This window comes from Pelophylax lessonae (assembly GCF_965119305.1).
Source record: "Pelophylax lessonae genome assembly, chromosome: 7".
NCBI lineage: Eukaryota > Metazoa > Chordata > Amphibia > Anura > Ranidae > Pelophylax > Pelophylax lessonae.
Window position 1 is genome coordinate 168,300,202 of NC_138774.1, and position 26,556 is coordinate 168,326,757.

Consider the following 26,556-nt stretch of genomic DNA (forward strand, 5'->3'; position numbering starts at 1 on the left):
AGAAGCTAGCTCTAGGCTTACCAAACCAAGGTTGCTTGTAACCTCCTGGGGAAGATTTAAAAGCTCCATTCCCCTTATCCTCCATCCAAGAAGCACAAAAATATTTTCTATGGGCTGAGGAGGGGCCCCGTCTGCGACGAGGCTCCTTCCCTTTCCTTGACTGTGGCAGGAAGGTACTCTTCCCCCCATGATACCCTTAAATTATGTCATCCAGGGTAGCCCTGAACGGGCGAACGCTTTGAAAGAACAGATCAATCAGGGCTTTCTTAGAGGCTTGGTCTGCGGACCAATTCTTAAGCCACAGCACGTACCTAATCACCACTGCAGAAAAATAAAGTTTGGACAGCACAGGAGCTGTATCCAAAGCGTCATCACAAATAAACTGCAGCCCATGGACCAATTGGCCTGCTAATTCAACATAAGCAGCAGGGACCTGCTCATCCCCCCAGGCCCTGGCACAAAAGCCCATTCAGTAAGGGTCTGAGACACAGAGGCTGAGGCAAAGATTGGCCACAATGCCGAACCAGCCATGGTTAACATGCTGCGTGCCACAGCCTCCGCTTTCCTGTCAGCCGGGTCCTTAACCACTTGCCGACTGCCACACGACTATTTACTGCGGCGGTCAGCCCCTCACAGGCAAAGCGACGTAGGGCGTGTGCCTGGTGGACCCGATGTCCGCCGGGCACTCGCGATCGTCCGTTACACCGGGAGAAAGGCAGGCAGCTAATGTAAACAAAGCTGCCTGTCATTCTTCCCTGTGTAAGAATAGAGATCATACGGTTCTACTATGTAGGACCGTTGGATCAATGCTCTTACACATCAAGCCACATCCAATCAGTTCGAATCACGCCCCTAGGGACACACTTAACACCTCCCTCTCAAAAAAAAGTTAACCCCTTCACTGCCAGTGTCATTTTTACAGTAACCGTGCATATGTATAGCACTGATTACTGCAGTAATGTCACTGGTAACCCCAAAAGTGTCAAAAATTTCAGTCAAGGGTCCGATCTGACCACCGCAATGAAATGAAAAAACAAAATAAAAAAAAAAAAAAAAAAGACACAGATCGCCGCCATTACTCGTTAAAAAAAAAAAAAAAAATGACAAAAATCATTCCCTTAGTAAACGCAATAACTTTTGCGAAAACCAATCAAAATACGCTTTTTACGATTTTTTTTACCAAACATATGTAGCATAAAACAAATTTTCCTAAAATGTTAAAAAATTTTGATTTTTACATTTTTTGGGGGGGAATTTCATATAAAAAATGTGAAAAATAATGTTATTTTTGCAAAATGGACGCTATTTTTTTGTTTATAGCGCATGATCAAAAAAAAAAAAAAAAAACCGCACAAATCGTGATCAAATACCACCAAAAGAAAGCTCTGTTTGTGGGGAAAAAAGGATGTCAAATTTGTTTAGGTACAGCGTCGCACGACCGTGCAATTGTCCGTTAAAGTCACGCAGTGCCGAATCGCAAAATAGGCCCTGGTCAGGAAGGGGGTAAAATCTTCTGGGGCTTAAGTGGTTAAAGGACGGGGATTCCTCTACTGGGATCATGAATGCTTTATTCAACCTGGAAACAGGAGAGTCCATCACTGGTAGAATAGTCCACATTTTAAAAAAGTGACTCCTCAAAAGGGTAACGTACAGCACAACGTTTGGGGACCCCAAATGGTAATATTAGTGGTTTTCATTCCTTACAGGAAACCTGTAAAAATAAGGCACATAAGGAAACACCTTTGCAGAGCGAGGTGACTTATGCGTACCAAATGACACAGCCAGGTCGGTGGCGACATAAGCCGCATTCTCCATTTTAAAAGTCTCATGTACTGCAGTGATAAGTGTGTCTACCAGCGATTTTTGATTTGCTGCTGCGACCATGGTGGAATCATTCTCACTATCGGATGGATTTGGGGGTGTGATATTAAGCCCCCCTAGACGGGTTGTGTCCACGGCGGCATCAGGCTCAGAATCGGATGAGACAGACTGAGCAGGGGAAGGTGGGGGATGCTTCCTCCTGGGTCTTTGCCCACATGCCACTTCAACCTGGGACACTAAGGACTGCAGGCCCGCCATCAGTGCAGCCATGGGAAGCTGGGGTTCCGAGGGACCTGCCACTTCCATGAGGGGATCAGTGGGGGAGATGTGACCCTAAGGCTCCATAATAGAAAGGAAGACCTTGCAGTACAAAAATGATCTTTTGGCACCACTAAAGGATCCCTTCAAGGCTCAGGGTACCTATTAACAGAGAGATAATAATAATAATAATATTGATAATAATAATAGGGACCCCCAAGGACTCACCCTACCGCCGGAGGAGCACCAAGAATTCGAACTCAGCATCATCATGGACGCCATCCCTGTTCATAGGTCCCGGGCACAGGAAGAGGAAACTGAGGAAAAGGAAGAGGAGGAGCTTCGGCATCCCCACAAAGCTTCAGTCATCTCCAGTGTCTCCCAGACAAAGGGGAAATGCCCCCCCCCCGTGACATCAGGCTACACAAACATGGCCGCCGGCTGGAGACCAGCCAGACTCAGAAAATGGTCCCCGCGACATCATCGGGCTACACAAACATGGTCACCAGCCAGAATAAGGAAAAATGGCAACCATCAGCTACAAGAGCTGAAGCAAGCTGCCGGGATCTTCCCTGCACCCTCTGCACTGGGACCCCCCTGCACTATACTCACACTGAATACAGTAGGGCATGCACCTAGGGGTCTTCTACACTAGGATCCCTCCAGACTACCAGGGCAGGACGCACATTATCCCAGGACCCTTACACAGAGTGGGGATAGCGTGGGAGATCCCAGGGGTCTCTGCTGCATCCTCTGCCCTGGGACCCCCACCAGACTCCTGGTCCAGACGGGGGGAAGCCCAGCTCACTGAGGGATTTAAGGATGGGAGGAGGGAACCTGCAAGCAGGTACGACCGTCCCTGGAGGTTGCCCGCACCCATCCCAAAAAAATAAAACACCAAAAGGGGAGAGGGGAGACTGTACTTACCCTTCCATGTTGCAGGTAACGCTCCAGACAAAACTCCTCGCCATCGAAATAGGGGAGCTGTCGGCCAAGAGACCGCTGCGACTCAGACGATCGTATGCGACCTGCGAGATGTTTAACTCGGGGCCAGCCTCTATCCATGAGGCTGTGTCGTGGACAACCTAGCGCGTAGCTGCGGTCTGCATGCGCTCACTGGCTGGGCTGGGGGACCACTGGATCTAGATGATCCAGCCTGTCGCCCAGCCCTTCAGTTAATTGTAGATCTCCCGAGAGAAAAAATGAAAAAGATGTAAGAAAGGAGAAACAATTGCTAGGGACAGAGATCCCAGCCGGGAGTCTAGGTCCTGACTAGACCGAAAAAAAAACTAATTACCTAGAGCGGAGGGGGGGGGGTTGTTATTTACCAAGCTGAGGATGGCCCATGGGCGTAGCCAGATGTTTTTTGATCGGCATACTCCTACTCCTGGAGGCGGCAATATAACCCAGTAGTTAAGATTCATGGAATGCTGTGTCACTCGATGAACAAAAGTGAAAGAGAGGTCAGCAAGACCAGAAAGGCAATGAAAAAAAAAAAATACAACAAAGAAAGGTGGATGGAGCTATGCTCTCTGAGGTGCTGTCCCCAAAGGTGATTTAGAAAAGGGGTGTTAAAAAATAAATAAAATTAATATAAAAAAAAATATTGTGTGCACAAATTACTTTGTTATCTTAAGTGAAGACAAAGTTATTGCCAAATGTTCTTCTCTATTAGAGATTTATATCCTTAGAATATAGGAGCACTATATGCTGCAACTGATGTTTTACAAGCGTTAAGGACTAGTTAAAAATGCTCCCCAAATGCCTATTCCATTAAAGAAAATAAACTAATCTTAACGCCCTGCAACCGCCTGTCAGAGTTTTTGCAAAGCGTTACCATAGACTTAAATGGGAGGCATTGAAAGGCTTCAAATGCCTCCTAAATTGGCATGAGGCTTCAATTTTGAAGCGACGCTACGCAAACGCTTCATGTTTTCATAATGTGAACTTTAAACAAAAAAAACCCAGCCTCACCCCCACCCCCCAAAAAAAGAACCGCACACCCCTCTGAGGTTTTTCTAGCAGTTGGCACAGACTGCCCACTGGGCCCTGTTATTTATTTTCCCAGTGTCAAATATGATCCCTACCTCTTCCCCACCTGCACCTTTTCAAAACTGGAGTAATTAACTTGCTGTTAAACACTCTAGGCAATAGCAAAGGAACATACACAATCAAAGACCAAACTTACAATACCAAAAATACAAACTCTACAGGGCCTGCAAATACAGAAGAGTTCCTTCTATTACAATTACCAACCTTTACTGGAAATTTAAGCTGGTTGTACACCTCTGACACCAAGAGATTGTGACCAAGGGTTTTCCTCATCTTCATGATTCTAACGATGGCTGCATCAATTTGGTATTGCCTGTCTTGAAATACTCGCTCTGTAGTGCTGGCTTGTTCTTCCACCTTGAAAGTGCAAACAAAAAAATCAGAGGAGTCTTAGCAAAGGCAGCTATCTGTATTGGTGTGTCATGTTAACATCAATTAATATAATGAAGATAGAATGTGAACCACACAGGTATGTGAGCATTTTGTATGTTAGGCTAAAATAAAACAAACATTTGCCATCTGTGCCAATACATGCACATGCCCCTATATAAACAGTTTAAATACTTCCTTTGGGAAGGCTTGGTAAAAAATAATTCTTCCCATGCCAGAACAGTATGGATTGCTGGGGTTGCTGTTGTACGCTGTAATATTTGCTAAATACAGTAAGTACTTTTGTCTTCCTGCAGGTTTATGAGCAATTTCCCCTCTACTGCCAGAAACCGAATGAGTCGCTGGCACAACGGTTTTGTTTTTTCCCCCAATTTCAGTGAATACAAGATGCACTCTGATTGGCTGTGGTGAAGGCATGCAGGGGATATCCCAATCTCCACCAGATGTCCCAAATTAAGTATTTAAAGTGAGAGGAAACCTGAAGTTCTTCTTTTACCACTTTAAAGCGGTAGTATCCCACTTTTTGACACTTTTACCTACAGGTAAGCCTATAATAAGGCTTACCTGTAGGTACAAATAATATCTCCTAAACCGGCATGGTTTAGGAGATATTTACAGTGCATGCAGCCGCTCTCGCGAGCGGCGCATGCGCTCTGAAGGTCCGGGGGGACCTTCAATTAAGTTGCCGGGAGCTTGCCGGAAAAATCATCGCGGCTCCGGCCAATCATCACGCCGGAGCCGTCTCTTCCGGCCAATCACCGCGCTGGAGCCGCCGAACCCGGAAGAGACGGCGAGGGATCATGGCAGCGCCCGCAGCGATGTCCGGGGGTCCGTGTCGGGGCTTCGTTCTAAGCTAAGTTACACATAATGGGCTAGTATGCGATGCATACTAGCCCATTATGCCTTTGTCTTGCAGTTTTTTTTTTTTTGTTCTAAGGGTTTACAACCGCTTTAAGACCTGACTGTTTCACCCCCTTGCAGTTTAGACACTTTTTCAGTTTTCTCTGCTTTCACACTTTGAATAAAAACACTGTACCCATGTTTTGAGACAGATAAAGTTTTTTTTGGTGCTATTTAATCACCACTGGGTTTCTTTCTTTTTGGGGAAAAAAAAAGACAACCTTTTAAAAACATGGCAAATTATCTTTTATCATACAGTTCGGCCAAATGTATTTTGCAAAATTTCTTAAAATAAAACCAAATTAGTGAATATTTTTTAGGCTGTATGAAAGTTAGAGTCTACAAACTATGATATACATTTGAAAATGAATCATTTCTGATAATCATTTCTGATATACGGATTGCCCATCATGCTAGGACAGTACAAATACAACCCCCCCATGACCCATTTTTAGAAAGGAGACATTCCAAGGTATTTAGTAAGAGGCATGGCAAGTTATTTTTTGGTCACAATATTGGGAAAATAGAAAAATTTAATAAAAAAATGTGTATTTTTCATAAAGTTGTCACTAAAACAAGTTATTTCGCATACGCAGTATAGACATAATTACATCCCAAAACACATTCTGCTACTTCTCCCAAACATGGGGATACCAGGTGTGAGTTTTTTTTCACATCCTAGATGCATAGAGGGGCCCAAAATCCAAGGACACCTTTAGACTTTCACAGTGCATAAAAATACGCATCTAAATTTCCTGACTCCCCATCACATTTCTTAAATCAAGTGCATAAGAGGACGCTTGTGTAGGGTTCAGGGGGTCAAAAGGAGGCAGTGAGATGGCAGCCCAACTACTCTTCATTGCCTATCAAATACTCTCTGAAGATTAATCCGAACACATCTTTTCAGAGAACAACCCATTTGTAAACAAGGTCTTATGGAGACATTGGGACTTGTGTGGTGGTGACTGGGGAAATTGCGACTTCACTATTAGGGCTTATTCACATGTACTTTTAGTGTGATATTGTTTATTATTTTCTATACATTATATTTTTAGGTGTTTGCTATAAGGACTGACTGGAGGACTATATTCAATTCTGTCCTAATTTTTTTTACAAACTAATATGATTTCTGCTTGTGGATTACTTGTGTGTTCTTTTCTGCATTTATTCTGTGGTTAAGTTTTGGAGTGCTTTATTTTATTTTTTTTCTTCTTTCCTGCCTTAGTCTTTCCTTAGTGAGAGATTCTTGTGTATTTTGGAGGTTGGGACAGTGTGGTAGTGTATTTTTTTTCCCCCTCTCCTCCGTATGTGCTTTCCCCTCTCTTCCCCTCAATCTTTCTTCATTGCTGCATAAGATTTTGATAGGTCTTGAATTTTGATTTATATGTACACTCCAGTGTATCTATATACATTTTGTAATATGTTTATTGTTATTTGTCAGCTACTACATTTTATAATGAAGACAATGAAATAGATCCTGAAGGAGCTCTTCAAGCGAAATGCGTTGACCCACCTGTCTTCCTCCACAATAAAAGTGTATATGTTACCTTAGGATTGGATTGTAGCTGATGATATGTGGCTATTAAGTGTCAATTCTAAGGTTCTAAGAAAAATGTATTATTGATATTTTTCCTTTGTGTATTGTTCTTACACAAAAATATCCCCATTTCCTTCTGTTCCCATGGGGGCACTGGACAAAGGAGGGATGAGGCGCCCTGGCAAGGGGACCCAAGAAGAGGAGATTTGGGGGCCGACCGGTGTAATTTTATTACACAGAGTCGTTAAGTATAGACACGTTCCTTTATAATCACTTTAAATTCTTTATTTCTGCAAGCTTTCCACCCAGCCATAATTGTCTCAGAGAGCAGCATCTCTTCATTAGTCGCTGCCTCAAAAAAATACATTAAGGTATAAAAAAAAAAAAAACACTGCCTTTAGAATCACTTTAAGCATGTGCCTGTGTGAGGCCCATGTTTGCCTGAATAGACAGCTTCAAATTTAATATCCATGCGGGTGCTTGAGGCTTCAAGGCTCACTTCCTACAGGGCAAGCAAGAGCCGTGCTGCGTTTTGTGAATGAGCTGCAGCCTTCTGGAGCCTGTAAAGTGTCCCAGAGAATGGCAGGTGAAAAGGGGGAGGGGGAAGGGGAGGGGGGTGGATGGGGTTAATGAACTGTCTAAACTAGGTACCTGCTTCCGCTGCCAACCCCGCCTATAAAAAAAAGGAAAAAAAAAAAACTACACGCCTAATGTGGTAGAGGAGAGGAAGACAAAGTCAAAGTTCTCCTGGTTGAAGTTCTGCTTTTAGGTACACCTGTGTGAACTAGGCCTTAGAGTCGACTATTTACAGTTTTTCAAAGTCTTCTTTATGCAGTCAACAAGCGCCCACACCACCCCATAGACCTCAGACATACTCAACATCTGCTATAACTCAGCCAACAAAGAGCACCTGCACTGCAAAGTACAGTAGGGGACTGGCAGAACTCAAAATCAGTCTTAACAGCTGGTAGGGGTTGATTTTAGAAGGTGTAAACCAGCAATCATCAGCAGTACTGACTTTTCAGAACTGTGCTCAGAAGACACTCAGTGTCGCATAGTAGAACATTGCTTCTTCCGTAGGCCAGAGACTAAACATTTTATCGTGTAATATACTAAATACCGTTTCCTTCATCTGAATCTGATTGATCCTTATTCTGAAGAGCTGATGCCTGAAGTCATCATTGAACGTAAACTTGTCACCATCATCTACATCTTTACTCTTTGGATTCTTAACAAGGACTCTGGCTCTTCCACAAGCCAATGACTGGAGCGTCCTTCTTAATTCACTATCCTCTAAGAAAATAATGTGCAATAAATTAGTATATATTTATACATAGTATGATTAACATGAAAACTGCAGGAAATAGCAACATCCGCATACGTTACCAATGCCAGTTGCTTGTCTAATTTCTTCCAAGCTGAATTCTTCTCCCTCATTGAACATAAGCAATACAAGGGTTTGGAAGAGTGAGACCTGCAGTTCTTTTTTACCCTATGGAAAAAAAAAAAAAAAAATCTATAATGCAAAACTTAATTTTTGCAGTTCGCATGGAAAAATCACACGCAGACAAGACTGAATAATATGTTGTAGGCAAAATTTGATAAATCAGATGTCTTGTAAGTAATGGTGCAAACTTCTATATGGAGAAACCCTTATAATATGTTAAAGGTAAACTTTGCATAATAAATAAGTATTAGATACATACATTGTGGGCTACCTAAGGGCTCTTTCACACGGTCCGCCTCCGTAGGCGGATCCGTGTTGCTCAGCAGGGATCGATCCGCGATCCCCGCTGAGCCGGCGGATGACAGCTCCGTCTCCGCTTGCAGAGCGGAGAGGGAGGTGTCTCAGCCCCCGCTGCCCTCTATGGGGGATCGGATGAGAGCGGACCGCCTGTCCGCTCTCATCAGATCCGATCACTGAACGGATGGAAAAATAGGGTTTCCATCCGTCCAGATTTCACGGACAGGACAGGATCGGATGCGGATGGCAGCGGGTGTCAGCGGAGGTGTCATCCGCTGCCCCATAGAGCTGCATGGAGGATCCGATCAGATCCGCCTAAAAAACTGACAGGCGGATCTGATCGGATCGCCCGTGTGAAAGAGCCCTAAAGATCACTCTAAAAAGCTAAAAAGTAAACGTGAAAAGGAGACTAGAGCGCCACCTGCTGGCTAAAAGACAACTATATAATAATAATAATAATAATAAAAGTCTGCATATTATTCATGCAATATTATTTTAAATTTTAAACTGCAAACATACATGTACAAAAGGAAGCATCAAGCGAAAAATATTAGATAACAGGTACCAAAAAAATAGCCCACCAATTTAAACGGTCAAGATTACAAGAAGACAGATTAAAGTGCAAAGACTAACTGTTCTCTTTAAAGTGTGTCTTCATCGAGAAAATCTGCTTGCCAGTTAGAAGCATTTTCAGTCTTCCACAAACTGAATAATGTGCATCATTAAGTAACTAACTGCCTCAACTTACCTCATTAAACTCTGCCTTTAAAACACACTGACCCAGAGTTGACTGCCACTGTAGCTTTCTGCCACTGTGCTTTCCAAGGTAAAAGGTCTTAAAAATCTCCTGGAGCTTCACCATCTAACGAAAGGGGGAAAAAAAATAATGAAGCAGAGAATAGTATATGTCAGGGATCCTCAAACTGCGGCCCTCCAGCTGTGGCGGAACTACACATCCCATGAGGCATTGTAAAACTTTGGCATTCACAGACATGACTAGGCATGATGGGAATTGTAGTTCCTGAACAACTGGAGGGCCATAGTTTGAAGACCCCTGGTATATGTAAACCCCAACACTTCTCTTATTTGCTCCCTTTAGTGCATTCAATATATCATTGAAAACCTATTCCTATGTCTGTTTAATAAATGCAAGAAAAAGAAATCTAGTGCCAGTGAGAGGGGGGGGGTGTTTTATTCATAAATTCCCATATATTTTCTGTCCCAGGATGACAACACTGCACTTCAATGGATTCAGTATGGTGAGTGAGCATGCCCCTCAGCCTAGGAAAAGAAAATATGTAACTGGCAGATAAAAATAAACAAACAACTGAAAAAAGGAATACAATTTGTAAAGCCACAAAATCTTAAGTCTGGTAAACCGCAATAAAAATACATTTTAGTTCTTAGGTTTAGATTTAAGTGCCCGACACCACTGGCTATAATGTTATTGATGGATGACTGAAAACCAAGGGCTTCAACAAAGCAACTTATATAGCAACATATTCACAAACATTTGACCTCACATATTTTATCTGCAGTCAACTACAGAAGGAAAAAAATATACATAAAACGCAACATGTACAGTGCCAAGATAAAAAAAATAAAAAATAGAATTTTGCCTTCCCTTGAAATCCTATATCTGGGAGTATAGTACAGGCACAATTTATAAATCATGTGTTATAGGAGCATACCTTCAGGTGACTTGACTAGGGCTGAAACAAGTAATTAATCAATCGACAACTAATCGATTATGAAAATAGTTGTCAACTATCTTCATAATCGATTAGTTGGTCAGCCAATTGGTTGCATACAGAATACATTATTTGTTTACATTTTAGGAAATACACCTAAAGCACACATACAGCTCAGTACACCAATTATACATATCAGTATACACACAGTGCAGCACACATACAGCTCAGTACACCATTTATACATATTAGTATACACAGTGCAGCACACATACAGCTCAGTACACCATTTATACATATCAGTATACACAGTGCAGCACACATACAGCTCAGTACACCATCCATACATATCAGTATACACAGTGCAGCACACATACAGCTCAGTACACCATCCGTACATGTCAGTATACACAGTGCAGCACACATACAGCTCAGTACACCATCCATACATATCAGTATACACAGTGCAGCACACATACAGCTCAGTACACCATTTATACATATCAGTATACACAGTGCAGCACACCATCCATACATATCAGTATAGACAGTGCAGCACACATACAGCTCAGTACACCGTCCATACAGGTCATTAAGTGCCTAAGAACTTGTAAGCGTGTGAGCAATTGTAGAAAAAAAAACATACATCGTTTGGATGTTTGGCATGACGATACTTCAATAAATTCAAGCAACTTCATTCCAGGACGCAGTGTGACCCATTTATTTTTCTACAAATACTTTCACGGAGGTGAGCACCCAGCTGGATTGCAGAGCACAGCTGATTGAGCCTGAGGGGTGTTGCTCTTTTCTTTGCATAGTGTGTGAGCAATGCCTCATGGGACATGTAGTCCTGGGCAGGAAGTGAGTGGTTCTAAAGGCAGAATTTTTTTTTAACTCGCTATTGGGGCACTCCGAAGACAGAAGGAGCCAGAAGTGTTGGTGGGGAACACCAGAAGAGGAGAATCAGGGCTGCTTTGTGTAAAAGCATTGCGCAGAGCAAGGTAAGTATAACATGTTTGTTCTTTTAAAAAAAAAAATTCACTTTAAAAGATTCTGTGCAGGGAAGATCAGCATCTGAACCCAGAGAAGGTGGAGGCTGATAGACTGGAGGTAATATAGGGCATTACAAATACATTTAAAGTAAACTTACCAGTATTGTGCAATATATTTAAAATGATAAAATCCATGAAAAAAAAAGTCTCAGCTTTTAGTACTAATTTAATATAAAATATTTAATTTTACCACTGCATATAGATATTTAAGAATAAAGTGCCTTTAAAAAAAAAAAAAAAACACATTTACATAACTAAATTATGCACCACACTTTAAGGACAATTAATCGATTATGAAAACAATTGTTCGTTGCAGCCCTAGACTAGACACTGTCAAGCTCCCCCATAAGCTTACCCCACTCTGATTTTTTTTTTTTTTTTTAGGTAGTGTGAGGCTAGAGGCAAAAGGATGAAGAAGGCCGATAACTGCCCTTTAATACAGCTTTAACGCCAAGCTCTAGTCAAGGCCTGATTGTAGGAAGACCAGAATGAAAGGCACAGAGAACAGTAGTCTGGGTTTACACCAGGCAAATAAAGATTTCCAGGTACAATAGACATCTTCGTGGAAGTGTTTTTTTTTTTTTTTTTTTTTTTTTTTTTTTAAGCAAGGTAGGAATCACACACTCCAAAATCCCTCTATCCTTTAAGACCTGAGTTTCAACAGCCACGCTGTTAAAGCCACAGAGTGAGAAGCAGGATGGAAAACACAGTACTTTAAGATAGCAGATCTAGCCTTTTAGGAAAGGGCAAAGGGTTTTTCTGCTGAAAGTCTGAGTATTTTTGTGTACTAGGTTTCTTCTGGCCTAGTGTAGTGCAACTAGAATCAACACTTTTCTCATTGGCTCTATTTGGTCTAGCAGGCAGGGCAGAATTTGCACTGCAGGCATAGATAAGCTTGAGCTGAAACCAGAGGATTATTAGTGCATCCGAAACCAGGGCTAGATGGTCCCTGGTTTTGGCAAGAGCTAGCTTGTTTAATCTGGAGGCTAGGACGTCCACATCCAGTCACCCATCTTTGGATTAACAGATTTGACGCATCTGGATGAAGGGACTATTCCCCTTGATCCAAGAGGTGGTGGCAGCTGAGATAATCAGTCTACCACTTGTCCACACCTGAGATAGGGACCACGCCTGATGACAAAAAGCCCAAGAAGCACTTGGCGCCCGAGTAGAGTGCGCGGTTACCAGGAAAGGAGGAACCTGACCCCTGATAGAAGAGGCCCGAGTACCCATCTGTCTGATCAATCTGGAAATGGTCCCAGAAGCAGCAGACAGCCCTTTTCTTGGCCTGTCCGTGATCAGTGTCTGATCTCCGAAAAGACTCGGTGGCTGCCAAACACACCCAAACTGCCCGAATCACATCCAGAGCATGCAAAGCAAATTCCTTAGGCTGTTGGGGCCAGGGACACAGGGAAGGCAACACAAGGTCTTCATTTAAATGAAAAACAAGAGACTACCTTTGAAAGGAACGACCGACATGGACTAAGAACCACCTTATCTTTGTGGACCACCAGGTAGGCGGTACGACAAGATAATGCCACCAGCTCCTAAACCCTGCAAGCAGAGGTGATAGCCACCAAAAAGGCCACCTTCTGATAGAGTAAGCAGGGGAATCTCCTGAACATTTTCAAAGGGAGGCTACTGGAGAACTGAAAACGCCAAGTTCAGATCCCAAGGCGGTAGAGGAGACTGCACAGGTGGAGTCAGATGTTGTACCACTTGAATAAAAAAAAAAGGTATGCACCAGGGAGTGCGTGGCCAGGGGTTGCTAAAAGAAGACGACAGCCAAGGCCGACACCTGGCCCCTAATGGTACTCAAGGCCAATTTCTGCTCAATCCCTTGTTCAATTGAAAAAGAACGAGGGTGAACACCGATCGACTCACACCAAAAAATGTACGATTTCCACATAAGATGGTAGATCTTTCCCAGAGGTAGACTTCCTAGCCTTCAGCAGTGTCTAAATCATTGACCCAGGCAAACATCTATCCTTCAGCACCTGGCTTTCAACAGCCAGGCCGCCAAAGCCAGCGACTTTAAAGCAGAATGGAAGATCAGACCTTGGGACAGTAGATCTTCCCTGAGAGGCAGTCTCCAAGGGACATCAGCGGCCAATCGCACCAGGTCAGTGTACCTAGACTGACAAGGCCAGTCCGGGGCCATTAAAATGACAGGAATCCCTTCGGCCTCAATCCTGTGAAAAAGCCATGGCAGAAGCTTGAGAGGAGAAAAGGCATAGATCAGACGATACTGGCCCCACTGGCCACCAGAGTGCCTGTGGTGTCCGCCAGAGGATCCCGTGACTTTGCCACAAACCTCGATACCTTTCTGTTGAGCAGGGATGCCAAAAGATCCATCTTGGGGGTGCCCCACTGGAGACCTATCTGATGAAACACGTCCGGATGAAGGGACCACTCCCCTTGGTCCAACGCCTGCCGACAGATAGTCTGCCTGCCAGTTTTGCACTCCTGGAATGTGTATGGCAAAGAGGGCCGTAATGAAGCGTTCTGCCCACCGGAGGATGTCGGCTACTTCCACGGCTGCCAACACATGCTTTGTTCCACCCTGGTGATTGACATAGGCCACCGCCGTGGCACTGTCCAACTGGATCCGTACGGGAAGCCCCAGGGTCGATCCGTCCAGTGATCCTGGCACAGCCTGAATTGCCCCAAGTTCCAAGACATGGATTGGCAGTCTGGACGTTTCGACCGTCCAACAACCATGAGCGGAGCTCAGTCTCAGGAAACCTCCCCACCCAGACACACTGGCATCTGTGTTGTCCACTGTCCAATACAAGGGGAGAAAGGATTTGCCCTGCTGAAGAGTCGGAGAGTGAAACCACGAGACCAGGGACCCCCTGGTTTCCCGGCTCAGCTGAATCTGATTGTATGGAGACTCCGGACACTTGTCCCACTTTACCAGATCTTCCATTGAAGGGACATCGTATGGAACCACCTTCAAGATAGATACCACCTGGCCCAGCACTTGCACGCAAGTTCGGAGGAAGGACCAGCTGCTGGACAGCAGTAGATGCATCACAGCATGCACCTTTTGGAGCTTGTCCAGAGGAAGGAACACTCTGCCTAGAGCTGAATCCAGAGTCGGAACCAGATAATCCAATTTTCTGGATGGAATCGGAGCACATTTTAGGTAGTTTAGAAGCCAACCAAACCCTTTTTAGGGTCTGTATGGAGATCTCCAAGTCGTTCCATTAGGGCAGCAGAAGACTCCGCTCGCAAGAGGAGGTCGTCCAGGTAGCCCAGTACCGCAATCCCCGCTAACGTAGCCACTCCAGAACCGGGGCCAACACTTTCGTGAAGACCCAAGGAGCTGAGGTGACACCAAAGGCCAACATCACAAACTGATAATGCTCCTCTCTCCCAGCAAAAAGGAGGAAGTACTGATGCCGGGCATATATTGGAATGTGCAGGTAAGCATCCTTAATGTTGATAGAAGCAAGAAAGTCCCCCTGATGTAGGGATGCCATCACTGTGCAAATGGACTCCATTCTGAACTTCTGTACCTGCACAAAGCAGATCAGGGCCTTGAGGTCCATAATTGGAAGTACCTTGTCCTCCTCCGGGACCGTGAACAAGTTTGAATAAAAACCCTGAAACCGTTCCGATACCGAAACTGGGACAATCACACCCTGAAGCAACAGGTCTCGCACCACCCCAAAGAGAGCTTGCAATTGGTGCGGGGACAGACACACATTGGAAGGGAAGAACCTTTCCACAGGGCAAGTATGAAACCATCTTGTAACCAGACAGCATCACTTTGTGGATGCATTGGTCATTTACCGAGGTGGTCCACGGGCACCCCCACCCCAGGCATGGGTGAGGGCGACCTTCATGCTGAAGTAGCCTTGTCTGCGGGTCTAGAGAATCCCACTTTCAGCTTGCCAGACCAGGGCTGCTTGGAACCTCCCAAGGAGAACTTGAAAGGTTCTGAACCCTTGTCAGTGGACCCTGAGGGACAAAAAACGTCTTGTGAGCCGAGAAAGACGGGCCATGTCTGCGACAAGGTTCTTTCCCCTTCCCAGACTGTGGAAGAAAGCTACTCTTCCCCCCTGTGAGACGCTTAAAGATGTCATGCAGGGTAGCCCCAAACAGACGATCGCCTTGAAAGGGTAAATCAGTCATCAGAGCTTTTTTTTTTTTTTTCTTCAGAAGTCTGATCCGCAGACCAACACTTGAGCCACAATACAGGTCCCCCCGTCCCAGGGAGAGCCTGTGTCCCTCCCAAACCCATCAAGGGGGACAGCTACTCACCATACCAGGAAGCAGGCAGCCACCACTCTAGACAGAACCTCCTTGCCATCAAAATGGGGGGTCTGTCAGCCAGGAGGAACGCTGCGATGCAGGCCCGAGACCCGGTCGTATGCAACCTCAAAAGGCATTTCACTCACAGGCCAGCCCGTCCAGTGGAGCCATTTCACAGGCCAACCTAGCGCGGAGCTCTGATCTGCGCGCGCTCACTGGCCAGACTGAGGGGACCAATGAATCTAGATATCCAGCCCGTCGCCCAGTCCGGCAGTTAAGTTGTAGACCTCACAGGCAAAAAAAACAAGCCATTTAAGAGGGAAAAACTGCCAGGACCAGAGATCCTCCTGACTAAGCACGAAAAAAAGGCCTAAAGCAGAGAGGGGGATATATGCCACCTAGGACTGCCCATAGGTATAAGTATAACCCTGTGGTTCTGAATAATAGAGAGCTGTGTCCGAGAAAGAGAAAGGGTGAATAACCAAACAGGCTTTGGTAGAGTGCAAAGGGAAGTAGAAGCCTCTGAATGCATCCCTTTATTGTGAAAAGGACTTTTGGGAAGGCCTGTAAAGGCAGTGGAAAGGAGAGCACACAGGCCTCCTGCGTGACTCTCCCTGCAGCAGCTGAAAGCCAACTTCTCCTCCCTCTTACCTGCCGGTTTTTAGCTGCTGCAGGGGAATCACACAGGAGATCCGTTCCTGTAATTGAACCCCCCGCCACAAATCACTCCCTCCTGTCCACCATCGGATTCTTCCTGCTGCCCCCCATTAATTGCAGCCCTGCAGTCAGGACACACGGCAGCTATACGTTTTCCCAAGATTATGTGCAGAGCTGTGCGAAAAACTGCAGACATGCTATATAATTCCGCACCTCATAACACATGCATTTTGGTGTTGACAAGCCACATTGAAAACAACGTTTTCTATGTGTCTTACAGAGATCTGCGTTTTCCTAATGCAGAAAAAATGCAGGTCTCTGCAGATGGTGTGAAGTCTCTGCAGATGGTGTGGTGTGAACAAGCCCTGAAAGAAAAAGTACACTTGACTACATTTTAAGAAAAATTAACACATTGTGCAGTGATCTGTGTTTTACGGCATTATAAAAATGCATGTCACCTCAAGGACACACAATTGTGTTTTCTATGTGCCCCATTCACACTGCACTGCAGCTTGCTACAGCAAAATGCAGACATGCTGCCTTTTATCTCAGCGCAGTGTACAGAACTGCGCTATATAGCAGCGTAGTACATCATGCTTTTGTACAGCAACACAAAAGTGTACCATTGTACACTTTGAACACAGTTCAGTGAAAAAAAAAAAAAAGGCTGTGTGATGCGCTAAAGCCTGCACCAAACTGTCCCCTATTGCAGCCAGAACAGGCAGCTGCCAAAGAGCAAACTCTTGCGGTTTACCTCTCCGGCAGCTCTCTTTTTCACAGCACTACATGGGGCTTGCACGTCTGTAGCGCAATATATAATTACACCGTCCTGTCACCTGCCATAATAATGATAAAATCACATACTTTAGACCTTACCGATTGCATGAAGCGAGAAAAACTTTGGCAACAAGCAAAAGCAATAAACTGATCTTTAAGTAAATAGGATACAACCCATGCTGGGGTAACAGCCAGCTAAAACTAAAGTTTAAATGCAAATTTAATGTAACAAATGCATCGAATATATTACCTCAGGAGGTAGGTGAACTTCCATAGGCACATATGTTGGCCAGTAACCCATTGTTAGGATATTCACAGTTAATTCAATGTTTCCAGGGACATTCTGATTCTGCATGTACTGAAATAAAAATGTTATAAGCATAAATTTCCAAATTATTTAACACTAAATAACTTTGCTTTGAAATTTTTCATTGGCGATATACCTGTTTAAAGTGAACCATAATGTCCTTAGACAGTTCCATGTCTTTGAACATCCCCTCAAGCTTGCTGGTAAAGGCAGCTCCACATTCTACACAGAAAATAAATTAATAAAAATATTATTGTAGCATTTTTGCCATAATTGCATTTACCCAGATGAACAACAGTCAAATATCACGCACCTCAACTTCTCATCTCCATAGTTTACTATGCAGACACCAAATTGCAAGCGGTCAGTGTTTCTAACCTTTGAACCTTAGAAGTTTTTACAGGGTATACTTTACCACATATTTTCACTGAATCACTGGCGAATAACTGAAAGCAACTGTGGAGGTCATTTCTAGTTATATCAAAACTGTTGTTCTAGCTGGAAGTATTAAAAATAAGCAGTCCTAGTACCACAGAAGACCAGATTTATGTTTCAATGTTTTTATTAGTTTCAGAAAAAGGGTATACAAAAAAGGTACAAACAATCCTTGACTGTAAAGAAAGTCAAAATCCTTTTAAAACATGTATCATGGTACATACATTCATAAAACGTCAACATTAACATCTGCAAATGGCAGGGCTCCTCCATTTTGACTGTAACTGTGCTGGCCGGCCTGGGCCGCGTCGTTCTTGCCTCCGATGAGAAGATCAGATTTAAAGTGAAACTATAACAGAACAATAAAGCCCTGGAGGCAGGTAGCTCAACTCAATCGGGAAATGTAGGAATTGGCAGTCAGGAATGGTAGGTGAAAAGGAGGTTGTTTTTGTTTACTTCATGAGAATTGTGCATTATGAAACGATGAAATCTCCCACTGTCAGAATACAATAGCGTAATGGAAGGGTTTCCCCTATCAACACTGATAGCATTGATGGGGAATCAAGCAATTTTCTTTCCTTTAACCCGTGGTTGAAGGAAAGAAAACTGTATAATCTATGGCTAGCCCAAGTCAAATTCTGTTCAGTCAGAAGGGATAATTTAGTTGTCAGATGAGGCTTTGCCCCATGCTCATGTACACACCTAAACTAAAGAATTTCTATTTTCCTTTATAGGAGAAAGTGACTCTGGTGCATGCCTAACGAAAAAAAAAAAAAAAAGCTGACAAACAATCTTATTCTTACCATGTTTAAGTTTAGAAAGCATTGATTTTTCAGCATCCACAGAAGCACTTTTCCCAACCAAGAGCCTTTTGGCCAAGTCTTTTTTGTAGAAGGCCTCAAAGACATCTTTTCCTGCAAAAAAAACAAAACAAAAGATAAAAAGGTCGTAAATGCTCATATTTCATTTATATAGTCGTGAACTCTACCATGGCCTCATTAACATTTCACTGGGGGGGGGGGGGTATTTTTGGTGTGCTACCTGCCCAAAACAAATATTTGAGAACACGTCACGTGTAGTACACTGAATCATTCTACCCACTGTCTTTCCAGCAATTGTACAGATCTCTGTATAAATATATATAAAAAAAAAAAAAAAAAAAGAAGAAGAAAGGGGGGCACAGCTCTCAAAAGTTCTAAAAAAAAAAAAAAAAACAACTTGAAGTTCTCTAGTGTATGAAATAATGATTGACAAATTGTATATTAACACACATGAGTGCTTGTGAACTAATGTCCGTACATCCAAAATCAGACAGACAAAATATATTTTACTGCATAATTATCCATTTTAAAAGTGCTTAAATTATGAATCCGTGTGAAAAACCACCACCATCACTCTTGTGGGTCTACCCTCCACCCGAATAGCTGGACCTATAAACCATAGGAACGTATAGCCCCCTTTAAGGCCGGGGCAGGCTCTATCAGTTTTCCCTGAAGAAGTTGATGACACAACATGTAGGGCGTAATGCTGAGACCTGTCAGTTTGGTTGCACACGAGGGAGGGAGGGAGGGAGAGAGAGAGAGAGAGAGAGAAGCAGCAGCCGAACCACTGACACCATATATTGGGCGGTGTCCAAAGAAAAGTGGCGAGAGCGGTCCTTGCTCTTGGGCATAAATCAATGCTAAGCGAGACTTTTGGTTTACAATTGTGAGTGTATTTTAACTCTCTCACACAAGGCACCGCCCCCCTTTCCGCCACCACTATTAGATCCCCTGGTGCAGGAGTGGCAGGGGGATGTGTAACAGAAAAGGGGAAAAGCAACCCAAGGAGAGATTTCAGACTAAGCTCTCCCCTGAGTTTCCTCCATCCCTCCCCCAAGGGTACCTCAGACTGGCTTCCTCACCAGTTAGTAACAGGTGGAGGGAGGAGGTGTCCACCTGCCGTGGACAAGGTATAAAAATAAACTGGGGATGGATGTCGTCTTCAGTGCTAATGCTTGCAGGACAGAAAACACAATAACTGAGGGCCAGCCGGTGGGCGGCCTTTTTAAACCTATCTGTGCTTGTGTTTACTGCAGGAGGTGGAGCCTATTTCTCATGTCAAAGTCCTGGAGGATGACTTGGGAAAACAAGGTATAATCCACCTGTATGCACAGGTTTATGAACACAAGTCAAAGTTGCAAAATGGGGCTTAGGCATTAGGATTTGTTTTATCCTTCGGTGCGAAGGGGTTAAAAAAGTTTTATGGGTACTTTTTTAAAAAAATCAAGAGCAGTTTAGAATTTTTATTTTTTTTGGGCCACATACGATTTATCTGTGGTGAACGATTTAGTGAAGTAAATTGCCAATCTCCGATAGAGCCCATTGTTTTAAAATGGGACTATGTATTCCTGGCCTTTTACAGCTATTAAGGTGAGCGTAGACCCACAAGAACGGTGGCGGCAATTTTCACACCTATTCATCATTTAAGCACTTTTGAAAGCAGAAAATTGTGGTGGTGGAATAATTTCTCTGATTTGGACTTATGGACATTACTTCTCAAGCAACAATGTAAAAATATACACATTGTAAATAGGGATGAACCGATCCGATATTCGGATCGGATATCGGCGCCGATATGGCCATTTTAGATGGCTCGGGGGATCAGTAACATTGACCGATCCAGTTTTTGCTTGGTACCGGCTCAGCCATCCCTTACTAGGTGCAGTAGTAGTATGGGATGGGAGCCGCTACTTCCTGTATAGTCCCGGCTCACAGGCGGAGTGATATCAGATGCACTCCGCCTGTGAATGGGAGGAGCCGTACACTTGAAGCAGCGGCTTTGCTCTGTACTGCAGCCGCTTGCTTTGTGTGTAGCTTCGGATCGGTTCCGGTATCGGCGATTTCAGAAAGCCAGATATCGGTATCGGGTCCAAAAAAGTCGGATCGGTGCATCCCTAATTGTAAATAACCTATAATTTCATATACACTACAGCACTTTGATTTTATGTTTTTATAAGGGTATCGAAGTACAGATTTAGGTAGTTACCTTGCTGTGCCACAGGTTGTAGTAGCATTATTGTATTTCATATTTTGTTTAGGTGAGCACTAGGATTTTGATTTATATTAACTGTATAAATACAGTAGCTATCAGAGCTGCTGCTGTCAACGCAAGGCCCTTCTGACAGTGTTTTTATTTTTAGATTGTTACATAGTAACACTGTTCCGTTAGCATTTATCAGTTATCCGCAGATCAAAGGGGTGAGCTTAGATCTGCAAGTCAGTTAAAGTGATTGTACAGTATAAATAACAAACATGTTATACTTACCTGCTCTGTGCAGTTGGTTTTGCACAGAGTGGCCCTGATTCTCCTCTTCTCGGTTCCCTCTTCTGTGCTCCCAGCCCCTCCCTCCTGTTTAGTGCCCCCACAGCAAGCAGCTTGCTGTGGAGGCACCCGAGCAGAGTCATAGCTCCCTTTATTCATTCAGACACGGAGCCGCGATCTGGCCCTGCCCCCTCGCTCTTGATTGGCTAACTGACTGTCAAATCGCGCCACGCTGCTGTCTTAGCCAACATGGCTGGACAAAGATGGGCTTAGGCAAGTATTAGGGGGAGCAGCTGCGCACACAGAATGCAAAAAAAGAAAAAAAAATGATTAGCGTATGTTGTAAGTAACCAGAAGTGCAGGAGTAAAGAGTAAAGGATCAAGGCTACTCTCAAACAGCTCAGGTGAACAATAAGGAGCAACCTCAGCCTGCACGTCCCTACCACACACCCTTTATGGGTGGGTTGGGAGCCCAGTTTGAGGGATCTCATCGTAGAGGTCTCAAAAATGAACAAAGGGTTGTTTCATAACCAAATTGAAGTCATAATTTAATTTTAGTCTCATCTGACCAGAACACCTTTTTCCATGTGGCCTCAGAATCTTCAAGGTGCGTTTAAGGTGGTCAGACTAAAATGTAATTATTTGGCCTCAAAACCAAATGATATGCCTGGGGGAAATCCAATACAGCTCACCATCCAAATAACACCATTCCTACAGTAAAGCATAGAGCTGTTAATAACCTGATCTGGGAGTGTTTCTCTGTAGCAGGGACTAGAGCACTTGTCAGGATGCCCCCAAGCAGTGCCAAACATGAGGGATGGGACAACTAAAAATCCCAAGGCTAAACCACAAGAGCCAACCAGGTAACAGGAGCTCAACAAAAAACATCTCTGGAGCAACTGCTCTTGCAGTGTGCAACTGCTCTTTGCAAAGTGCACAGTCTTTTTTGCCTTTAGTAAATCACTCCCATGGACTTTAGGCAGCTTTTAGAGTCAGAAAAAAAACCCACTGCCAGTGCATCCAGGAGCAGTAGAGTTTTGGCAAAAAAAAAAAGCTTTGTAAACGCGTGTTAACGCTAGGTACATTTAGCGCTTCAGCATTAATTTCAATGGCCAGAATAAATTATTTTGGATTGAATGAATGAATGGATTAACGCCTGTAAACTCACCTAAACGATTGTAAAAGCATTAGACACTTTTTCAAGCGTCAGGCTTTATCTGCTACTGCCAGAAAAAAAAGGCTTCTGTGTGCATGAGGCCTAAGTGTGAATATAATCTTTACCATGATAAATTCTATGCGATCCATTGTCTCATAAGGGTCAAAAACATCTAGTTTAAGTTTTATACAAAGCATTTGGTTTGGACTTATGCACACATACAATACATATATATGGACACTTCACCAGAATGCAGGCGCTGATCCTTGGTACAGTCCCTAGTTGCTGCAGTGTGTATGTTTAGAGTCCTTCCCGGCCGCTGCAGCTCCTCCTGTATTCCACTGGGTTTGGACTTATTGAAATTTCAATGCATCGTATACACAAGTTACTCTCAGGAAATTTCATATCTTGGAGTAGAGTACAGGACACAGGAAAAGTATTCACAGGCTCTGGGTTATAAGGCTTTAACCTTGAGGCGATTGGACACTGGCAAGCTTTTGGAGTACATGTCCCACTGAGAGCCTCTCCCATAAAACACTACTCAACTTCAGAAATCTTCAGTTTTGTAGCAAGCAATCCAAAGGAACGGAGAAGAATGTGTCCTGTACTTAACGCTAAAATATGGGATTTAAAAGGTAAATCAAAATACCTATTATCAGATAATACAGGACACAATATTCATGCACCATGGGGCATTTCCAAGCAATGAATAAGAAGGATGGGCATCGACAAAGCAAATGGAACTGTGCCAACAAGGGTCAAAAGGATCAAAGTTCTGAGGACCTCACGGCCAAACGCTGCATCCAAAGTAGAAAAGACATCCACCTGGTACAGAGTTTAAAATGTATGAACGGAGGACCAGGTGGTACACAGCTGGGCTACAGAGGCCTGGGGTCAACAAACTCTCACTGGTCTGGTGGAATGAATGCATAAAAGTGTAGGAGAACTGACTGATTACTTCACTATCCACTAGAGGTTGGCGTTTCGTTACGGCGGGGCCTGGTCGGGAAACCGGTGTTCCCTCCCCTCTTGTACAGTTAGTACCCGTTGGGGGTGCAGGAGAAGAGGGGGCATCGGAGGAATGACCGCTGCACCACCTTCCCCTTCAATGAGATATCTTCTTATATGTCTGAGAGGCTCTTCTATCACGTTCCTCATATTAACATTAGATTGATATATTTTCAGACTGTATGGAGTTACTGTATTGTATTTGATAACTATATGCTGTGTTTCTTTGTTTTATTTGTGCATGTTGCACAATATTGAAATTGTCATGTTTATGTTGCTTATGCAAAACCAAATAAGAATTTATTGAAACAAAAAAAAAGTGTAGGAGATCTGTCAATGAGAATGTAAGCATAAGGAATCATAATTCCCATCTTGGTATGGACTTGGAAGCAGGGTGTACATTGCGAGGACAGTACAAATAGTGAATCCACTAATAGTGAATCTGGCATTTGATTATAGCTGTAGGTTTGAGCTTAATAAACTTTTCGGCTCCAACTACATTGATACAATAAGGAGACATCTCCTTTGGATGCTTAGGAGCAGGGGATAAGGATAGTAGGAATATGTCCTCATTGAGGTGGAAGACATACTATATTTGAATGAAAAGATGGTATTGGGCATAAGACAACCTTCTCTTTTTAAAGCAGTATTAAATCCAATAGCAAACATTTTTCTTTGTTTCTGAATTCTTAGATGTGATGGCTGCATTTGTTTTCTTTAGGCTGTTTTCTCCTGGTGATCCTGCCAGTGTTGGTGCTCAACAGAACAAGCTATACTGCAAATGTAGCAGGTAAAGGGTTGAGACAAACCATTTAACGGTAACAGGGGTGCTTACAATATTCAGCTTTTATTAGTTTATGTAAAACCTTTATCCTAAATAAAAAAAATGTTGCTTAAACTGTTTATAAAGTATTAGCTGGAGTTTGGCTTCAATGTGCTACTGTATTTAAATCTGCTAGTATAACACTCCCCTCCACCTAGGCTGACATTGCTACTGTCTAAAATGTCCATTGCTGGTGTCTCTGTACACCTTAATCCATTATACATGTGGTATGTTACTGGTCAGATCACCAGGTAAAAAAAAAGAGGAATTAAAGCCCAAACTACTGCAGCTATCACATCTAATGATTGGTAAGCACCAACAGATTACAATTTTGGTTTTGGGTTTAATACCACTAAGAATGAGAAACAGCACCTTACACTAATATCTGACCAACATGATAGCAACCAAAAGACTACTTTGCAGAAGTAATCTAAAGAAATACCCTAATGGTTTCTAAGAGTGGTTTCTGCAGGCAGAGAGAACCAAGTTAAGATCCCAAGAAAGAAAGCGTGCTGCAAAGGAAGCTTAATGCGACATACAGCTTGAAGACAAAGTTTTTACAAAGGAAGATGTAAATTTTCTTTTAATGGGGAAAGTTTTCTATTGCTTTAAGGCCAAATTCTAGTCAAGGCCTGATTGTAGGAAGGCCAGAATGCAAGACAGCATAATCTGTGTCTATTCACACAAGGCAAATAAAGATTTTCAGGTACAATAGCAGATCTTCATGCTTTTAGCAATGTAGGAATAACAGATTCAGAGACCCCACTATCTTTTAAAACCTGGGCTTTAACAGCCTTGCCACTGAAGCCAAAGACTAAAGTAGGATGGATCAAAGCGCCTTGAGAAAGCAGTCAATAACAAGTGGTTGTGGGTTGGGATCGAGCGGAAGCATAGTTGAGGAACAAGCCAACAAAACACAAAAAATGGGTAGAGTCATAGTGGGAATAAGGACAGCTGCATATAGAGGGAGCAAGATCTCAGCTGGAGAGAGCACATTAATCTGGCAAACAAGAAGTGCAAAGGCATAGCTTAAATAGAAGACCAAAGAGTTCAATGTTCACCAAAAGTAAGGTATAAGACAAGATTTTCCTAGGGTTCAGACAGGATGCTGCACGCAGTAGAGTTCGCCAGTTCAGATCCTGGTCCTGGCAGTCCCACTAAGAAGGCTGTGCTGCAACTTGCAGTCCCCACCAGCAATGCACTTCTGGAACCTGTAGTCCCACAGGGATTGTCAGTCTGCTGTAACTTGTAGTGCCACAGAGGCACCACTCCAGTACTGCAGCCGCAGAGCTGTCCACTGCCACTCACAAGTGCAATAAAGATGACCACCACCAGGGTGCCCTGCCTTACTAGTTATGTCACGGCACATTAGAGTGTGGCCCATAACGTATTTAAGTGAAGGAAGGAAGGGAAGAGAGTCTCTCTCTCCCTAGCATTTGGCACCTAGAACATCCAGGGCCACCCCAAGTAGAGGGAAGTTACAGTAGTAAAAATACACCACAGAAAAATTAAGAAAAATTAAGAAACTACAGTGTAAAAAAGCAGCACACAGAAATTAAATGAAAAGTTGCTCTCAAGGCCCACTTTCCTGACACGTCCTAGGATGGGGAGGTCACTAGTATGGGGTACCAGCAAGGACTAGCCCAGGGCACTCATCAGTCCATGCTGCAGGATTCCTAGGGGGTCCAATCTTCACCCACCACACTGGGCTCTGTCACTAAGGGCCTTCAGGTACTCCACTCCCCAGCTAAGAATCACTGCCCTGGATCTGTAGAAAACCCTATCAGCCCACAAAGCAAAACATCATTGCACAGGGTACCAATCGTCAACGTGACAGGCCATCCTGGCGTGTTCAGCGCCGAGTCCAAGAACCATATCTTTGAGCGCTGAAAAGCTGTAGGAAATGGATCCAGTAAAAACTAGCTATTCGCGGGTGTGGCCTGGATCGGCATGTAGGCAGACGCGTCTGAGAGGAGCTCCGCTGGCCCGATATCCGGTTACATCTATCTGGCTGCTCTCCTGCACGATTCCTGCCCCGATTGTCGGTAGCGATCCACGGCACCTACCTTACCATGTCCCTGCCGAAAAATGCTGGGGACTTCTAGGCCAAACTTGAGAAATTTTGCCTGCAGGAGAAGGACCCAGCCTCCCAAGATGGCGCAGACGGCCTGGTGGAACAAGAAACCGCGGGCCCTGACACAGCGAAAGTCCTGGAAGCCATCTCGTTCTGCCAAACCTCCCTCACAGCTAAGATCGACGAGGTGAAGGTGGGTTACCAGAGGGGGCGGAAGGCTCAGACCAGACTGGATTTTTGGAACAACTCCAGTTCAACACATATGGGCGAGAGGCTTTCCCCCCCCACTTTTGTGGTGGAGCGCGCACAAC

General features: G+C 43.9%; 1 protein-coding gene across 1 annotated transcript in view; it reads right to left on the reverse strand.

Annotated features, from left to right (window-relative positions):
• Positions 1 to 26,556, reverse strand: part of CUL4B (cullin 4B) — a gene marked incomplete at its 5' end in the record, with an annotated part of 177,300 nt that overhangs the window by 21,738 nt on the left and 129,006 nt on the right. The window contains 7 exons of the mRNA XM_082263638.1: positions 4,336 to 4,488; positions 8,079 to 8,251; positions 8,345 to 8,450; positions 9,451 to 9,564; positions 17,390 to 17,497; positions 17,583 to 17,668; positions 18,685 to 18,795. Of these exons, the coding sequence (XP_082119764.1) occupies positions 4,336 to 4,488; positions 8,079 to 8,251; positions 8,345 to 8,450; positions 9,451 to 9,564; positions 17,390 to 17,497; positions 17,583 to 17,668; positions 18,685 to 18,795 (851 nt within the window). The remainder of the gene's footprint in view (positions 1 to 4,335; positions 4,489 to 8,078; positions 8,252 to 8,344; positions 8,451 to 9,450; positions 9,565 to 17,389; positions 17,498 to 17,582; positions 17,669 to 18,684; positions 18,796 to 26,556) is intronic.